This window comes from Spermophilus citellus (assembly GCF_964194105.1).
Source record: "Spermophilus citellus genome assembly, chromosome: X".
NCBI lineage: Eukaryota > Metazoa > Chordata > Mammalia > Rodentia > Sciuridae > Spermophilus > Spermophilus citellus.
In genome coordinates, this window is record NC_138190.1 from 69,405,772 (window position 1) to 69,421,982 (window position 16,211).

Sequence of the window (16,211 nt, forward strand, 5' to 3'; positions counted from 1 at the left end):
TCATTATTCCTTCTCTGACCAGTCAAAAGTGACCCTGCAGCATAGGCTCGCTTGCGCCAAAACTAATGCGCTGCCACAGCTGGCTGCTCCTGCGCCTGCGCCACCAGAACCCAAGTGCAAACCACCATGTTCAGTTCTGTCAACCAATGACCAACCCTTACACTGGAACTCATTGGGAGGTCAGTTGCTATAATTCTAATACTGAACTTTTCTTACCTGAACACCTAAGAGCTCTGATTACATTTTCAAGTGATATCTAGAGGGAACCACTTAAGACCAAGTATTCACATTTCCCAAAGTGTGTTCTATGAGGTGTTAAAAAATATCACTGGATAAAAAGGATTTCATGGTCAAGTAAATTAGGAAAATAGAAAACAGGTTTCTTTACAACTCTACAAGGACTTCCGTTAGCCTTTAATACTATTAAAAGATTCCCTGAACTTAGTTGACCATGGAACTCTTCTCTCATTGAACATTTTATTAGAGTACTATGAAACACATTTTGGGAAATACTGCTCTGGATAATGTTCCTAACATTAAAACTATGCTCCTGAGTTAGAGAAAACATGTTTTTCTGCCAAGTCAGATATCTTAGCCAGACTTTCAGTTACAAATTCATAATGCCCCTATATTCCATGGAGGACTGAAGCTGAAACCTCACATGACAGGATTGCACCTAGGTTGAGGTCCCTGTAATGCAAGCGCAAACATCGCTTGCGCCACCTAACAGCATCGCACTGCGCAATCGCTGCGAACTGCTGCGCTACGTAGAACACCCCTAGACGCAGCAAACGGCCAACCAGATCCATTAATCTACTAGACAGGCCCATAGAGAATATTTGTTTAATGAGATTAGTTGGACTCAAGGTATGTTAAAACCCAATTTTATCCAAAAAGGCTACAGAATAGGACTGAGGGAGCCAGTCAATCAGATTACTCATCTAGTCAACCGTTCACAGGGGCTCATTCGCACGCAATGCGCATTAACGCTGCGCAGCCTTTGCGCTACTGCAGGGTCACAGCGCATCATCAGAAGAGCAGAATGCTGCAATCCAAACAAAGAAGAAAAAAGGAAAAAAAATGAACAACAAGAAGAGTTAGAAGCTTTAACTAGTAAATTATCTCTAATAATTTTAATATCTTAATTAACTTTTACTTATCTTTGACAGAATTGTGGCTATAGTATAAAACATTCTCTTACATAACTTGCTTGTAAATAAAATTATTTTAAGCTGTTTTTGAAGCCACAAGACAGAAGATTCAGGCATGGAGGCAAATTGTTTTGCTGTGGCAGTTACAAACCCGTTACCATATTTCTCATCATGTGACTTTTCGGTGCGTTCCTTGCTGGAAGAGGAGGAGGAGGTTGTGTGTCTGCCCTAGATCCAGGCCTCGAGCTCCCTTCAGCGAGGCACCTTACGCATGGAATAGGAGGTTTCACCCACCTGAAACCTTCTAAATACAATATCAATGGTGAAAAACCAAAAACAAGAGAGAAAATAAAAACAAGATCATTAGTAAAAGTTCAACAAAGCAATTGAAATTCTTTGGATGTCTATTACATATGGGAATGAGGACAGTCTCAAGTCTGTAACATGGGAAACATGCAGAAGGGAGAGGGTTAATCAGGGCTATTGCATACAGCAGGGATTTTTGCTGGAAGAAAGGCTCTTCATTTTCTACAAAGAACTTAATTTTGTTTCCATCTACTAGGAAACTAGGAATATGCTGGCTTGAATTTTCAAATGCACTGATTACAAAAGAAATACATTGCATTTCACTCAAGAGTATTTTCTTTTTACTAAGTTCTCACAAAAACCAGAATAACATTTTTCAAACTAGGTGTCTCCAGAGCTCTGAAATAAAGAAGTCAGCAACCTAAGGCAGGCGCAATGTCTCAGCCTAAACCGATCTCTAAAGCTGCAGTGAAGTGCAATTCATGTTAGCTGTCCGCTTGGTGGAGTGACAATTAATAGGAGTATATTGAATATTTGTTCTATAAATTACCAATTAGATTTATCAGCTAAGATTGAAATCAATTAAGTTCATTAACTGGAAACCTACATAAGGTTATTCCAAAGTGTCAGCAGCAGAATTTATGAGGTATGCACATAAACTAGTGCCTTTTAACATTAGATGGTGCTGAAAAGCCTTCTCCCTCCCTGTTTGAGCAGTCAAACAGACAGCTACGCTGCGCATACACTCCACGCATTAGCATGCGCGTGGGGCTCAGAGCAACAGGTGGGAGTTTCAGAAGCATTCTGGTTTCTCCCCACTCCTCACCCCTGCAGCGCGGTTGCGTAAGGTGGCTTGTAACAAGACAATTGCATTTATAAATTTAATTGTAAATTATACCAAAAGCTTTAATTAACCCAACCTGGTATTCAAATTCATTATTTGGAAACAATGCTAAAAGCCACCTTTCCACTTTGGCAAGTTTTCTTTCGATCAGTCCATTTCCCAAACAAACCAGCTTTGTCTTTTTTTTTTTTTTAAGGAGGTGGGTGGGGAGGAATAAAAGAAGGAAGTGAGGAAGAAAAGAAGGTAGACAACTAGGATTGGAAAAGAGGAAAAAGGAACTTGGGGAGGGAGTGGGGACAAGAAGGGGCAGGATAGTCCAATTATTAATTTGCAATCATTTTAATAGCCTTTCTTCCACTGTAAAAAAGGGTGAGGAAGATGAAGGGAGGAAGGTTAAATAAGAATTTTAAATGCCAGTATTACAGGGTAACATTTGGATGAAATTCTTCTCCACTTACAAGCCACAAAGGACTTAGAAGAGCAGCATTTTCAATGGCACCTGCATCATATAGGAGTCTTGAGCCAAATCACAGGCGCTCTGCTTGTCACCAGCAGGCAAGCCTCAGATTTGAAGGAATGTTATTTATTCCCACATAAGATCATGACGGAGCCCATTGTTTAAAGATGATCTAGCTCAGCAGAAAGGCTCCACAATGTTCAGGTTCTTGCTTTACCCCCAGATTTAGAACAGATATGCCAAAGCCTGGCCCTGCTCTAGTCTGAGGCGAGTCATGTCGACAGTTTTCCTCAGTTTCACAGGACTGTTTTGTGAAGATAGCTCAATGAAGAGTTGAAGACTTGGCAAAAAAGTACAAGTTTTCATAACACTGATGTTTAAATGTGTTCTATCAAACACCTACCTTGGCTTCTTCCAAGCGACCCAGGGCTTTAAGCAGGTTCCCCAGGTCACTGCGAACACAGTACAAATCCTAGAAACCCAGAGATAATGTCATTAATTATACTGATTTGTTGATCAAAACATCTTGAAATCACTTCTGCACATTTAGTTCTCTGCCATTTTATTACTGACCAAAATATACTGCTTAACAAACCTATGTGCAAGACCACCATCTCTTACCCTCAATTCCAAATCCCAAAAGTCCCCCAAACTTACTGTGTGTTTGTGTGTGTAGTGATGGAGATTGAATCCAGGGGCGCTCTAACACTCAGTTACATCTCCAATCCTTTTTTATTTTGAGACAAGGTCTTGTTTAGTTGTAAGAAGAATTTGTGATCCTCCTGCCTTAGCCCCCCCAAATCACTAGATTACAGGCATGCACCACCACACCCAGGTCTACATGACACTATTTATACATTTCTCACTTAGTATGAACACTCATCTTTTGCTGCAGAAATATGTTTTTTACTCTAATATGCTATTCTAAACCAATCTGGGAGTTTCACATATGGTGTTTTATTCTAAAATCCTAAAAATTCTGGATTTTGAAATGCATCTGACCCCATCAGTTTCAAATAAAAGACTTCAGGACCTTACAAGAGCCTCTTTCCTCTTCAAACGTCAGTTGTTACAAAAATGATTGAATATTTATTCAGCTGTTTTATTCAAGGTTATGATGAATCACTCCTGCATCAAGGACCAAAAATTTTCCATAGCAGAAAAATAGTACTGCACTTAGCAAGTGATTACCCATCAACAAACCTACCCTTTGGCTCTCAGGCATATTTAGAAACCTTGACTACATTTCGCTCTTAGGCAGAAGGATTACCATCCAACCACAGCCTCAATCCTGACACCTGCCACTAGATTACTCATTACTATTAAGTGCCATCAGGGCTGAGTGGGTGAATAATGAAAAGCAGTTGACTCTGATTTTTTATTAGCAGCTCAATTGTGTTGCTAGTCATCTGACTCACCAGTCCATTCCTCAGTATGAGACACTCATCAGAACAGTGAGCTTATATTTTTATTTGTCCTTGTTTGCCTTTGTCGGTCAAATCTATTAGTCGACAAGCAGAGATAATAGCAATACAAAGGGTACTTCTCATTCCAAATGGTTCCATGGGTCAAAGTGCCTTAATTCCTACAATGTGCTGTTTCATCAACTGTGCCAAAGAAACACCATATATATTATTCTCTCTGCAACTATACTAGGGTTTCCAGAATCCACTGATTAATTTTACTGATAAGCAGGTTTTATGATTATATATTACCGTTCACAAGGCAAACCAAAATGTTTGCCGATAAAGTATACTGGCTGCCACCACAGAAAATTCATGGTTGGCCATACTGGGTTGAGCACCCTAATAGTTATCTGACTCAGTATTGTCCCTTAAGCAATGACTGATATTTTGAAAGTTATATGGTTTTCTCTCATAACATTAAGCACAGAACAACACTAATCCTCAAAACTCTACAGGTCCCATTAATCTAATTACAGATTTATCATCCTTCTAATTAATCTAAGCACTTTTAAGCCCTATTTATAGTCTCAGACGCAATGGATTCTATAATGGTGCTATCTACCTTTGTATGTTTTTACCTCTACACTTTAAAGTTACCCATTTTGGCATGCCTGTAACATCCAATCTGCTCAAACTCCTACTACTTAATTGTGGCTATAAATCTTTGGAATATTACTAACTCCTATGCCTTTTCTGAGCCATAATAACCAGAAGTCTCAGAATAACCCTCCAACAATGGCTACACATTTTAGCCAACTGTTACATAATTTTCCCTCTAGTTTCTATAAACTGTTGGATGGATGCTAATCACATCCTAACAATATATCTGTTATTTAGTTATATCATCAAGATCCATTACAGCATATTAAATGAAATTAACACAATCCCATCATTAAAAATAGATGTTTCAGATAATCAACAAGACAGTTTTAGAAAAAGGTAGAGTATAGCATATTAAACATAATAGTGAAATCTAATTCTGAGGATCCAAACACATGCATATATATCTCCCTAATGTTTAGAAAATGCCAAGAATAGTCAGGTGCAGATACACACACCTGAAGTCCCAGTGAACTGGAAGGCTGAAACAGGAGAACTGCAAGTTTGTGGCCAGCCTCAGCAACTTTGCAAGGACCTAAGCAACATAGTAAGATTCTGTCTCAAGATAAAAGGGATAGGGATGTAGCTTAGAGGGAAAGCGCCCCTGGGTTCAAACCCCAGTATGAGAGGAAAAAAAGAAAATGCAAGAATACTACCATTCTCCCCAAAATTTCAAAACCTACGGCAACAAATTCTGCTTCATCTGTCAAATCACAAACAGTATCTGCTAAGAGAATCAACATTTCTAAAGCCTGGCCCATTGTACCCATCCCAGATTAATATCTTTCATGAAAAACTTTATTCAATAGGATGCCTGAAACTGAAGGAAAAAGAAATTAATTGACTCCTTTACCATCGAGGGGCTTACAATCTACAGAGAAGGACAAGGCACACACATACTAAATGTCCACACAGTAGTAAAAGAGAAGTAGATGAGCTCAAAGGAGAAGTTTAAACTTATCCTTGAAAGATATGAGTAGAGGTTTAACAAAGGAAGAGGGCATTGCAAACAAGAGAAAATAGTGTGAATAAAGGTAAGGAATTAGCTGGGCACAGTGTCACATGGCTTAACTCCAGCTACTGGGTAGGTAGAGGCAGGAGGATTGCAAGCTCAAGACCTTGGCAACTTAAGGAGACCCTGTGTCTCAAAATAAAGACTAGGGCTGGGAAAGTAGCTTGATAGTAGAGCCGAGTTCAATCCCCAATACCACCAAAAATAAATAAAGAAAAGGTAAGGAATTAGAAATAAGATTTTCCTTTATAACTATTGCTCCTAAGATTGCAACTGTTTCCTGACTCCTAAAGCCCCCAGTCTTACCCCACATAACATCTCTATATATACATACACATGAAGTAAAATCAGGTCGATAAAAACCTGCAGTAGTTCTCAATTGCCTCTCAAATTAAATTCAAACTCCTCAGCCTCTCTATTCTTTTGAAATCTTCCAATTGACTCTGCTCTACTACACTCACTTCTTGTTACTACTTGACTCACCACTTCAGCCAAGGAAGTCTACTTGCTATTTACCTTCCTACAGAATGCTTAGGTTATAAGCACCCACTCGAGGAAATCTTCTGATTAATACTCTCCAACAATAATCATCCGAGGAGCTTACATCTTTTTTTCCTTTATGGGTCAGATCTGTCTCATATAATAACCCACAACTTTCTGCCCACAACACATCTCTCCAATTCCTAACCAAGCACTATATACGCAAAAGGCACTCAAATATTTAAATGTGATATTTTCAAGACAAACTTAACAAAAAGTTGAACAGAGAAGAATAGAAATATATGGTTTTCCACAGTTTATAAGTGAGATTCACAACAATACATGACAGTAACACATGATGGTTAGGATGCCAGAAGTAATGCTTCAACAACCTATAGATTCAGAAATAGAGCTGCTTAAAGCAACTCAGGGTTACAATCATTATACAAGAAAACAATCCTATGCTTAATTTATAAATGGGATTGCCAGGTATGAGAAACTCCAGTGAGCCATCATGTGAAAGAACACCAAATACAATAGTACCTTTAAATATAATGGGCTAAAATTTTAGCAAAATTGTTACACCATGCCACATTACTGAAGACAATTCAGAATATAAAAATATGAAACAGCTTTATGTTTTACAAGTAATTTCTATTATCAAGACATGGGGGATAACTTATAAACTGACATATTTACCAACTTAAAGGATAAACACTGCTGAAAAGAGGTTAAAAGTACCTTAACATTTTTTCACTGCTACAAAAATTAAACAATCAGATTTTATTTTTCTTAGAATGCCAACTGCATCTATGATTCATGGTCACAATGTATTAATGATGCATTTAAGCACCACACATAAGGAACTCAAGATTCTATCACCACTATATTGACATCAAGCCTTTGATAGTAAGTTTAAATCTAGTTTAGACCAGGTATCCTGAAGTAAATTAAAACATGATCACCATAATATATTTAATGTAATCAAGGGAGTTTGCACAATCCCATATAATCCCATAATTTATTTTAGCACTATCTCACTTCTTTGGTAGGGCATGATTATAAGTTTACTGTTAACAGATTAACATGGTTCTGTCTCCCACTTTAGTTTTCCTTTTCAATACACTCCTATGATTTGGTATACTGTCAGTAGCAGTGGCTGGCTGCTCTACTACATGCAAAGGCAACTAAAAACTGGAGCCAAGGAAATCAGAATGAAAATCGGTCAAGACCTCAGTTGTACAAGACAGCACAAGTGAAGGGTAGAACCCAGATTAATAAAGAAAAATAACTTACTAGACTGTGACAACTAGGTACAGAGGTGAGCCCTGAGCCACTGGGAAGAATGGGGTCCAGGCCCCATGGCAACTCATGTACAGTTGCCCAAAACTTTCTGTTGGTTACAAGTTAGATAGTACAGCAATAAAAATTAAAAGTCACTCAAATTTATACATACATACAATGAGTATCTCTGAAATGATACACAAGGAACTTACTGTCATTAGCTACATCCATGAGGAATGACTAGAAATTTTCACTGGATCCATTCAAAAAGCAATTAATTTTCTTTTAAAAAAAAAAAAAAACCTTAAGCTTTCAAAATTAACTGAAAAAAATAATTGTTCATAGATGTCACAATGAAAAGATTCTCAGATCTTTGAGCAAATTACTAAAGTAAGCTTCAGTCTCCTAACCTATAAAATGGGGATTAAGGGACAGCAGTATATGATCAATGGTTTTCAAACTGTGTTCAAAGGCTGCCTTGAGGGGTGAGTGCCCACTGAGCACAGCATCCCCTTCTTATCTTTTATTTCTTTTCACTTTAACTTTTGCTTTGAAGACATTCAGGATCAGGTTTTAACATCCATTTCACCATTACTAGCTACATGATCACAAGAAAGTCACATAACCCTTGAGTCTATTTCTTTTTGTAATTGGTAAAATTAGAATACCATTTACTTTGAAGTCTCATTGTGAGGATTAAAAAAAAAAAGTCATCTGAAGCAGTTAGCAGTGTCTAAGCACAGAGAAGTCCAATAAGCAAGGTGTGGTGGTGCACACCTGTAATCCCAGTAGCTCAGGAAGCTGAGGCAGGAGGATCACCAAGTTCAATGGCAGCCCCAGCAACAAAGCCCTAAGCAATTTAGTAACACCAACCTCAAAATTAAAAAAAAAAAAAAAAAAAAAAAAAAAAAAAAACAGGTTGGGGTTGTGACTCAATGTAAGTGCCTCTGAGTTCAATCCCCAGTACCCTCCAACCCAGGGGAAAAAAAGGAGGTCCAATAATTGGTAAATATTAGTAGTAATAATTGTTAACTATTTCCAGAGTTGTTATTAAACTGAATGTTAATGATGTAGATTGGGAACATATCCTTAAACATTTTTCTGGATTCCTACAACCATTCTCTTTATCACTTACCTCGTAAGTTTACATCTACTTTCCCTAACTACATCAAAAGTCATATGGGCAAAGCTTATATTTTTTTTCTCTCTCCAAGACCAAATAACTTATGTCTGAAGCTTATGAACTTATATCTGCCCTCTGGACCTGGATATCTTACCTGTTCTCCAGAACACATCTATAACTTAGACCAAAAAAAAAAAAAAAAAAAAAGGAAGAAGAAGAATTAAAAGCCTAGTGTGATGCAGGCATGGTGGTGCACACCTGTAATCCCAGAGACCGAGGCAGGAAGATTTAAAATTTGAGGCCAATCTCAGCAAATTAGTGAGACTCTAAGCAACTGAGACAAACCCTGTCTCAAAATAAAAACATAAAAAAGGCTAGGGATGGTAAAGCACCTCTGGGATCAATCCAATCCCCAGCACACACACACACACACACACACACACACACACAAAAAAAAAAAAAACACCAACCCTGGTGTGGATACTATCACCTCAATTCTCTTCTGTTGAAAGAGAATAGGCTATTGAGCAACAAATTTTGTAGCCTTGTTTAGCACCTTGTTTTAATTTATTTTACATATTAAAACCTTTTACCTACCATTCCTTGAAAAATCAAGTAACTGTTACAAACACCTATTAAAATGTATCCCAAGTTAATCAAAACAGCTTAAAGAAACAATGTCATATGTCTTGTACTTTAGGGATGTTATAAAAAACTGACAGAGTTTCTTGTAAGGATAATTTTTATGCTCTTTAACATAATTTGGTATATAAGACAAATTTCTTAACACAGACCAGGTCTAAGCATTTTCACCATTTTAAGTACATAAACATTTCTAAACCCTTGACTTTATTACAGGCAAAACAATTTCAGTATCAATTATGGTGTTTCTGGGGGACTTTCTGTGAAGGGAAAGTAATTATTAAAACTTTACTTACAGGATTGTACTGAAGAGCAGAGACATAAGCTTGTACTGCTCCTTCCATATCACCTGCTGCTACCAATGCAGCTGCTAGGTTAATATAACCATCGATGAAATCAGGCTTGAGACGCAATGCATGTCGATAATGTTCAATTGCTTCCTGCAATTGCCCTCTTTCCTTGTACACATTCCCCAAATTCGAATAGGCTTCTGCCAGAAGGGGGTTCTGTTTAATTGCCAGGGTGCTAAAGTGAGCAGATCTGGAAAAGGTGAAAGTGTTGATGCATGGGTATACATATTACAGAAAAGAAGGCACGGCCCATATGCAACTGTAACAGTTTCGGAAGATCCTGTGCTATTGCTAATTATGTAACATTACATTATCTTTTAACTGGCGCAGAGCAAAAAAATGTTAGAAATCGGTTTTACAAAAATAAAGACATTCCAGATTTCAAATTAGAAAGCCTTTTCTTATTCAATTCTTTTTTTTTTAATTTTTTTTTTTAGTTTTCAGTGGACATAATGCCTTTATTTTTATTCATTTATTTTTATGTGGTGCTGAGGATCGAATCCAGTGCCTCACCCATGCTAGGTGAGCACTCTACCACTGAGCCACAACCCCAGCCCCTTATTAAATTCTTCTTAGAGTCTTACTACCAAACTGCCACACTGTAAATCATGATCATTAATATTGAGAATGTGTGTGAGTCTCATTTCCTATTTGTAAGATTTAATGATGCACCTCTTTAAATGTTTAAATACACCAGAATGACAATTTATTAAAAGGACAAGAGAAAATTCTTCCCTTTTGATTAATTCAACTGATTAGCTAAAAGCAACACTTCTTAACAATGATGGCATTTCCAACATGAACTACATATGCACAGCATACACATTATCACTTCTGTGCATTTCAGTTCCTCAAGCTGACAGATCTTGTAAACTTAAGACTGGATGCTCAGATGTACACTAAGAATAATTTGTTACCTGAAGATAGTTAATAAAGCAGCAGATCCAGGTGGAAAAATATAGAAAAAGTCCCTAGTCATATTGATAATATAACTACCACCACACAAAAGAAGGGAGAAAAACTGGCAGCCAAGCATTTCAAAAGTGGGCAAAAGAGCAGATGTGTGTTGCTGGCGTAACTGAAACCCAGTACAGGAAAAAATTAAAGTTCAAATACTTAAGTATCATTTTTTAAGCTCAGCACCCAGAGGTAGGTACCCCCCATATCTCCTACCTGTCCAGCCTTCGACACTGGAAGTGTATAGATGAAAGTAATAAAAGCACACCAGTATTGTCTGGCTCTTGTCTCCAGAGCTGCATGCAGTGTCTTTCAGCTGCCTCAAAATCTCCTGCCTGATATTCTCGATGTGCCAACTCAGCTAACCCTTGGAAGGAAAGCATACGTTTCGTTGGTTCTGGAGAATCATCAAAACATTTGAGGGAAGGAGGGGGGAAAACAAAAAGTTAGAAATGCAAACAAAAAAATGTAAAAATATGGTATATTAAACTTAAAGATGAAAATGCTTGAAACTATGTAAAGCACTAGAGTGTTCTGCATGTTATTTATAACCCCTAGTTAACATCAGGTGCAGAATTGGTATCTTTAGAATTCATCCATTAATTCTTTCTTTTCCAAACCACATGGGAATACTTACTTCCAAATGAGATTACACTTGAAATATTTTATACTTCTAAATTCTAAATTCTATGTAGCATCTGAAGATTCACTAAACATTATTCCTTATATCTTAGTTAACATACTGAAACAAAATATTAAATTTACAATCTGCAAAAGTCACAAAGATTTAATAATGTCATAATAACCTACCACCGAGAAACTTAATACTTTGTCCCATGTTTCAGGTTGGATTTCTATGGGATGGGGTAATATTAACAATCTATCTCAAGCATCTCTTAATGTGGATGGGGACACAAAATGTGTTTTAAACTTATTATATTGATGTATTTTTCACAATTTAATTTTTTTAAGGAGGGCACTACTAGAGACAAAGCTAAAGGGAAAAAAACAAAAAGGCAAGGCATTATTTTTAAAACAGATGATAAACAAGATGAATTCATTTGTCAAGAGCCAAAATATTTAAAGGGGCCATCAAACATTTTAAATAAAGACCTGAGGGCTGGGGTTATGGCTCAGTGGTAGAGTGTTTGCCTAGTACGTGTGAGGCACTGGGTTCAACCCTCAGCACCACATTAAAAATATATAAATAAATAAAATAAAGGGGAAAAAAAGACCAGAAAAAGACCTGAGAAAAAGCTGGGTGTGGTGATGCAAGAGGAGATTGGCAAGGTCAAAAACAGCCTCAGCAACTTAGCAAGACTATCTCAAAACACACACACACACACACACACAGCAAGAATATACTGCTCCTCTACCATCCCAAACTCACAAGGAGACTAAATTAGCTAAACTCCACCCACAGTGGTCTTAGCACTAACATTCTCCAAAAGCTGCGGCACTGAGAAAAGAAGGCATTGCAAACAACCCTATATAATAACCAAGCACTGCAGTGGTTAAAAAAAAAAAAAAAAAAAAAAAAAAAAAAAAAACGGGAAAATGCTACAGTATAAGACACTGAATAAAACTCAACAGAATGAATTACAAATAAAAACACTTTGCTGTGTGTGAATTAATTCAGATACATAATGATAAAGAATATAGCTAAAACTCAGAAGGGGGGAGGAGACCAGCTTAAGTCTCAATGGTAAATATTTATCTAAACAGTGATACATTATTGGGATTTCAACCGCAGCACTTTCACTACAAGGCTGGAATGGGAAACCACAGACATTACTTGATTTTACCAAGGTCAGAGTGACAAGCTCAAATTTGAGCCTAGCTCCCCAATCATCAGAGTTGAAAGTGTTCTGGATACTCCGGCGAGCAAAGTAAATTTCCCAATAGAATGCACAGCTGACCACGAAAAAAGGAGCAGAAAAGACTTGCGTTCAAACTTGGGGGAGGTTATATCTAATAGAAACTAGAAAATTACATTTTAGAAAAGTCTCAAGGACTTCCTAGCTCCTTAATTTAACACATTACTTTGTCACTTTCAAAGCTGCTTATCTTCTATTTTAACACTTGCATGACCACTTCCTCAAATAACGGAAATAAGGACTCTAGTACAGAATCTTAAAATCTTTGAAAATCACGGTGAGGGAATGGGGACGGAAGAACGGGCTAATTACGGATCCCACTCCGTACAATTATGGATAGGATACTAAAAAAAGATTCACCTATTACTTATTGCAGTGCCCCCCCCCCAAAAAAAAAACACAGTAACTAAAACCCTTGACACATCTCAACTGCGAAATCGCCAAAAACAACAATAACAACCACCACCACTACCGCACGGGAAACCTTAGAACCACAGTCCAATTCCCGAAACCCTCCCGCCCCAAATAATCTCAATATGGAAAGGCAGCCGAAGGACACTCCTATAATTTGGTTGTTTTCTTATTTTTAGTACCAAATGCACGCGACTGAATTGTCTAAAAGGGCAACCGCCTTGCACTTGTGCAGCTACACTCCAGTTGCTTTACAAACTCTTCAAGCAAAGATGGAAACTTAAAAAAAATATATACACCCTATGAATAAAGAGATACTGGGCTAAAGAATGGGGATGGAAGACCCAGGCGGCGGCGGAGGAATACATCGAGAAAGTAACACAAAGCGAAAATTGGGCGGGCAGGGTGGTCAACGCAAAGCAACGCACCGGGGTAATTTCCCTCCCAAGGATAGGAAGTGGACCACAGGGTTGGCAACCTCGCGAAGGAAAGGGTGTGGTTCCCCGCGGGCGGGGAAGGACGACTGGGTGGGAAACGCAAGCTGGGGGCAGCGGGTGGAATTGGGCGATGGCACAGGGAACCCCTGGAAATTTCCAATCTAAACCAGGACTGCTCAACCGAAAGAACACCATAAAGATGCCCAGCGAAGTGCTGCTCAATGTCCCCTCTTCTTGAGGTTACTTGAAGCACATCGACGAGCTTTTGATGGTCTTTGCGTGATGCAAAGTGAGAATATGATTACATCGAAATGGCACCCCCGCCCTGGATTGGCAGAATAAGACCAAATGTAGTTAAGGGGAAAGGGCTTGAGGGGGAGGTGGAGAGGGAAAGGAGAGGGCAATGAGCTGGAATTAAAGGAGAAAACGGTTGCGAAGGATTTTGAAAAGGCAAGGATTCCAATGCAGTCCATTCCAAGACATTCTAAGCGCACACGTGTGGTTAAAAGCGTCCCGAAGAGAGTAGAAGACTAGAACATTTACGGGGTTAAAGAAAAAAAAAAAGCAAAGAAAGCAGCATAAAGCAAGCAAGCAAGCAAGCAAGCAAGCAAGCAAGCGAAAATGTTTGAGGAACAGACGACAGCGGAAAACCTGATCAGATGCCAGTAGACCACGATGTAATGGGGATGGTTAGAGGGCAGGGAGGGAGTGATGAAAGGTACAGGACGGCGCCAGACCCCAAAGGGGTGTCTGCCACGGTAGAACCGGACACTAGTACCTGTGCTGTCGGCCACGTTGCCCACGGAAGACGCCATCTGGAGCTTCTTGAGGGAGAGCAAGAAGGGGGTAATTGACTCCAACTGCTGCCACTACTGGCAAGAATGATTCTGGAGGTAGTAGGAAGAGGACAGCAGCTATATCAGTGTTTTGGAAGGTTTAAGAGGCGGCAGCAGTTAACAGGCTTCGAACCTTGGGAACTCTAGTTGGCCATCTACCTCTCACGGTCTTGAAATGGCGGCGACGGCTCCTCGGCCGAAACAACACGGGCCGGAACTACTTTCTGTTACAATCAAGTACCCTCGCGGAGGTAGCACGGTAACCAGCGCTACCAACCAAATGACTATCATTAAAGTCACTGGTCTTAGGTAACCTTCCGCGTAGGGCCCATTGCGACAAACATGATTGTGTCGAGAGCGCATGCGACAACCCTGTCAACCCGACTCCCAGTTAGGGCATTCAGTGGAGCAGGCGAGTCCCAAGTTTTTCAAGAGTGAAACAGAAGGGTAAAAAAAAAAATCACATATACGTCGGATACATTTTTGCCAAAGTGGTAAAGTATAAGTCTGTTTGTTACCTACTCAATAATGTCAATGTTAACAGAAATGCCAGAGGCGTCTAAAAAAGTTTAGCCAACTTTGTTCATACAGAAAAGGATAGTTACAAAGCTGATGGGTCAATTCTGAACAAGTAAATTCAAATGATTGTATTTCAAAGACGGAATTGTTTGAAACGATGGGGGAGAGGATTTGGATTTGTTAACGCCGTAATTCTAACTCCGCCCACTGATTTAAGCACTTCGCGGAAAAAGACTGATACTTTCGCAGGGTCAAATGAACACGAACATCTCAGATTTCGGTACTATAGCCCGAAATTTCAAAATCGTTTCGGTATTCGGGCGAGTTTTGCCCACAGTTACAGGGCAAATGCTTAATAACTCGGGGACATAATGAGAGTTTGCACGCCAAAAGCTACTATAAAAATGTTAAAAATGATCCACTTCTGTCAAAATTCGTGACTTTCAGTGACTTCATTTCTACCAAATAGCCCTGCAAATCGTCAGTCTGTGATTCCATTAAGCTCAAGGTACTTCAACAATGCTAAATGAATTCATTTGTCCTCTGCCTAAATCTAGATTGTCATGAATTGCCCTTCTTTCTTTCTTTTTTTTTTTTTTTTTGAGTGAGGGGGGGGGGAGAGAGAGAGAGAGAATTTTTAATATTTATTTTTTAGTTCTTGGCGGACACAACATCTTTGTTGGTATGTGGTGCTGAGGATCGAACCTGGGCCATACGCATGCCAGGCGAGCGCGCTACCGCTTGAGCCACATCCCTAGCCCCATGAATTGCCCTTCTTTAACAAATCAGCCCTTATGATCCTCCTGCAGTTTCAAGTCCAGCGTTCAATTTTGTCACATTGTTATTAATTTATGCCTCATCTTTTGTTCCAGAAAAGATTTAAGGTAGCTTGTCACTTCAGCAAGAAATTATTACAAGCCACTGGAGGCTACAAGCTGGATGTCTCAGAACCTTGTGATTTCAAAAAAGTCCTTAATTTAAGAAACCAGGTCAGTGAATTTCTTGATAGTCTTTCTACTACCTAGTCCCTTGACAACATCAAAAAATAACAATTCAGGCACATAATGAATTCTCAACTTCTTAGATATAGTTGACAAAACTGTTAGTTATGGATATGAACACAGAAAAAAATCATAATGTTGTTAATTTTTCCATCCGATAATCAAAAATCACATCATGCAGTGAAAAAGACAAAATTCACTACACAAACTCTCCTGGAAATTGGGCACCAACCTTGTCTTGTAATTTGATTTCACTAGTAAACACACACACACACACACACACACACACACAAGTGCCCCAGCTTTTCAAATTTTAAAACAGACTTCTCAGATTCCTCTGGCAGATGTTTATGCCTTAGTGATTAGCCGGTACTAGTTAATTAGGCAGAACTCTTCTTGTTAAATGCCAGGTCATGCTCTCAGTCGGGCAGACTATTTAGCTTACAGATACTCAGGGT

General features: G+C 38.8%; 1 protein-coding gene across 2 annotated transcripts in view; it reads right to left on the reverse strand.

Annotated features, from left to right (window-relative positions):
* Positions 1–14,407, reverse strand: part of OGT (O-linked N-acetylglucosamine (GlcNAc) transferase) — a 38,628-nt gene extending 24,221 nt beyond the window's left edge. Inside the window, exons 1-4 of one of the 2 annotated variants that reach the window (XM_081277291.1) lie at positions 14,176–14,407; positions 10,889–11,039; positions 9,662–9,905; positions 3,162–3,230 (exon numbers count right to left, since the gene is read on the reverse strand). In XM_081277291.1, coding sequence (XP_081133417.1) covers positions 3,162–3,230; positions 9,662–9,905; positions 10,889–11,039; positions 14,176–14,212 — 501 coding nt within the window. In that variant the 5' untranslated portion in view covers positions 14,213–14,407. Of the gene's footprint in view, positions 1–3,161; positions 3,231–9,661; positions 9,906–10,888; positions 11,070–14,175 lie in introns of both variants that reach the window. The other variant, XM_081277290.1, reaches the window with a different exon arrangement.
* Between the last annotated feature and the right edge of the window lie 1,804 nt (positions 14,408–16,211).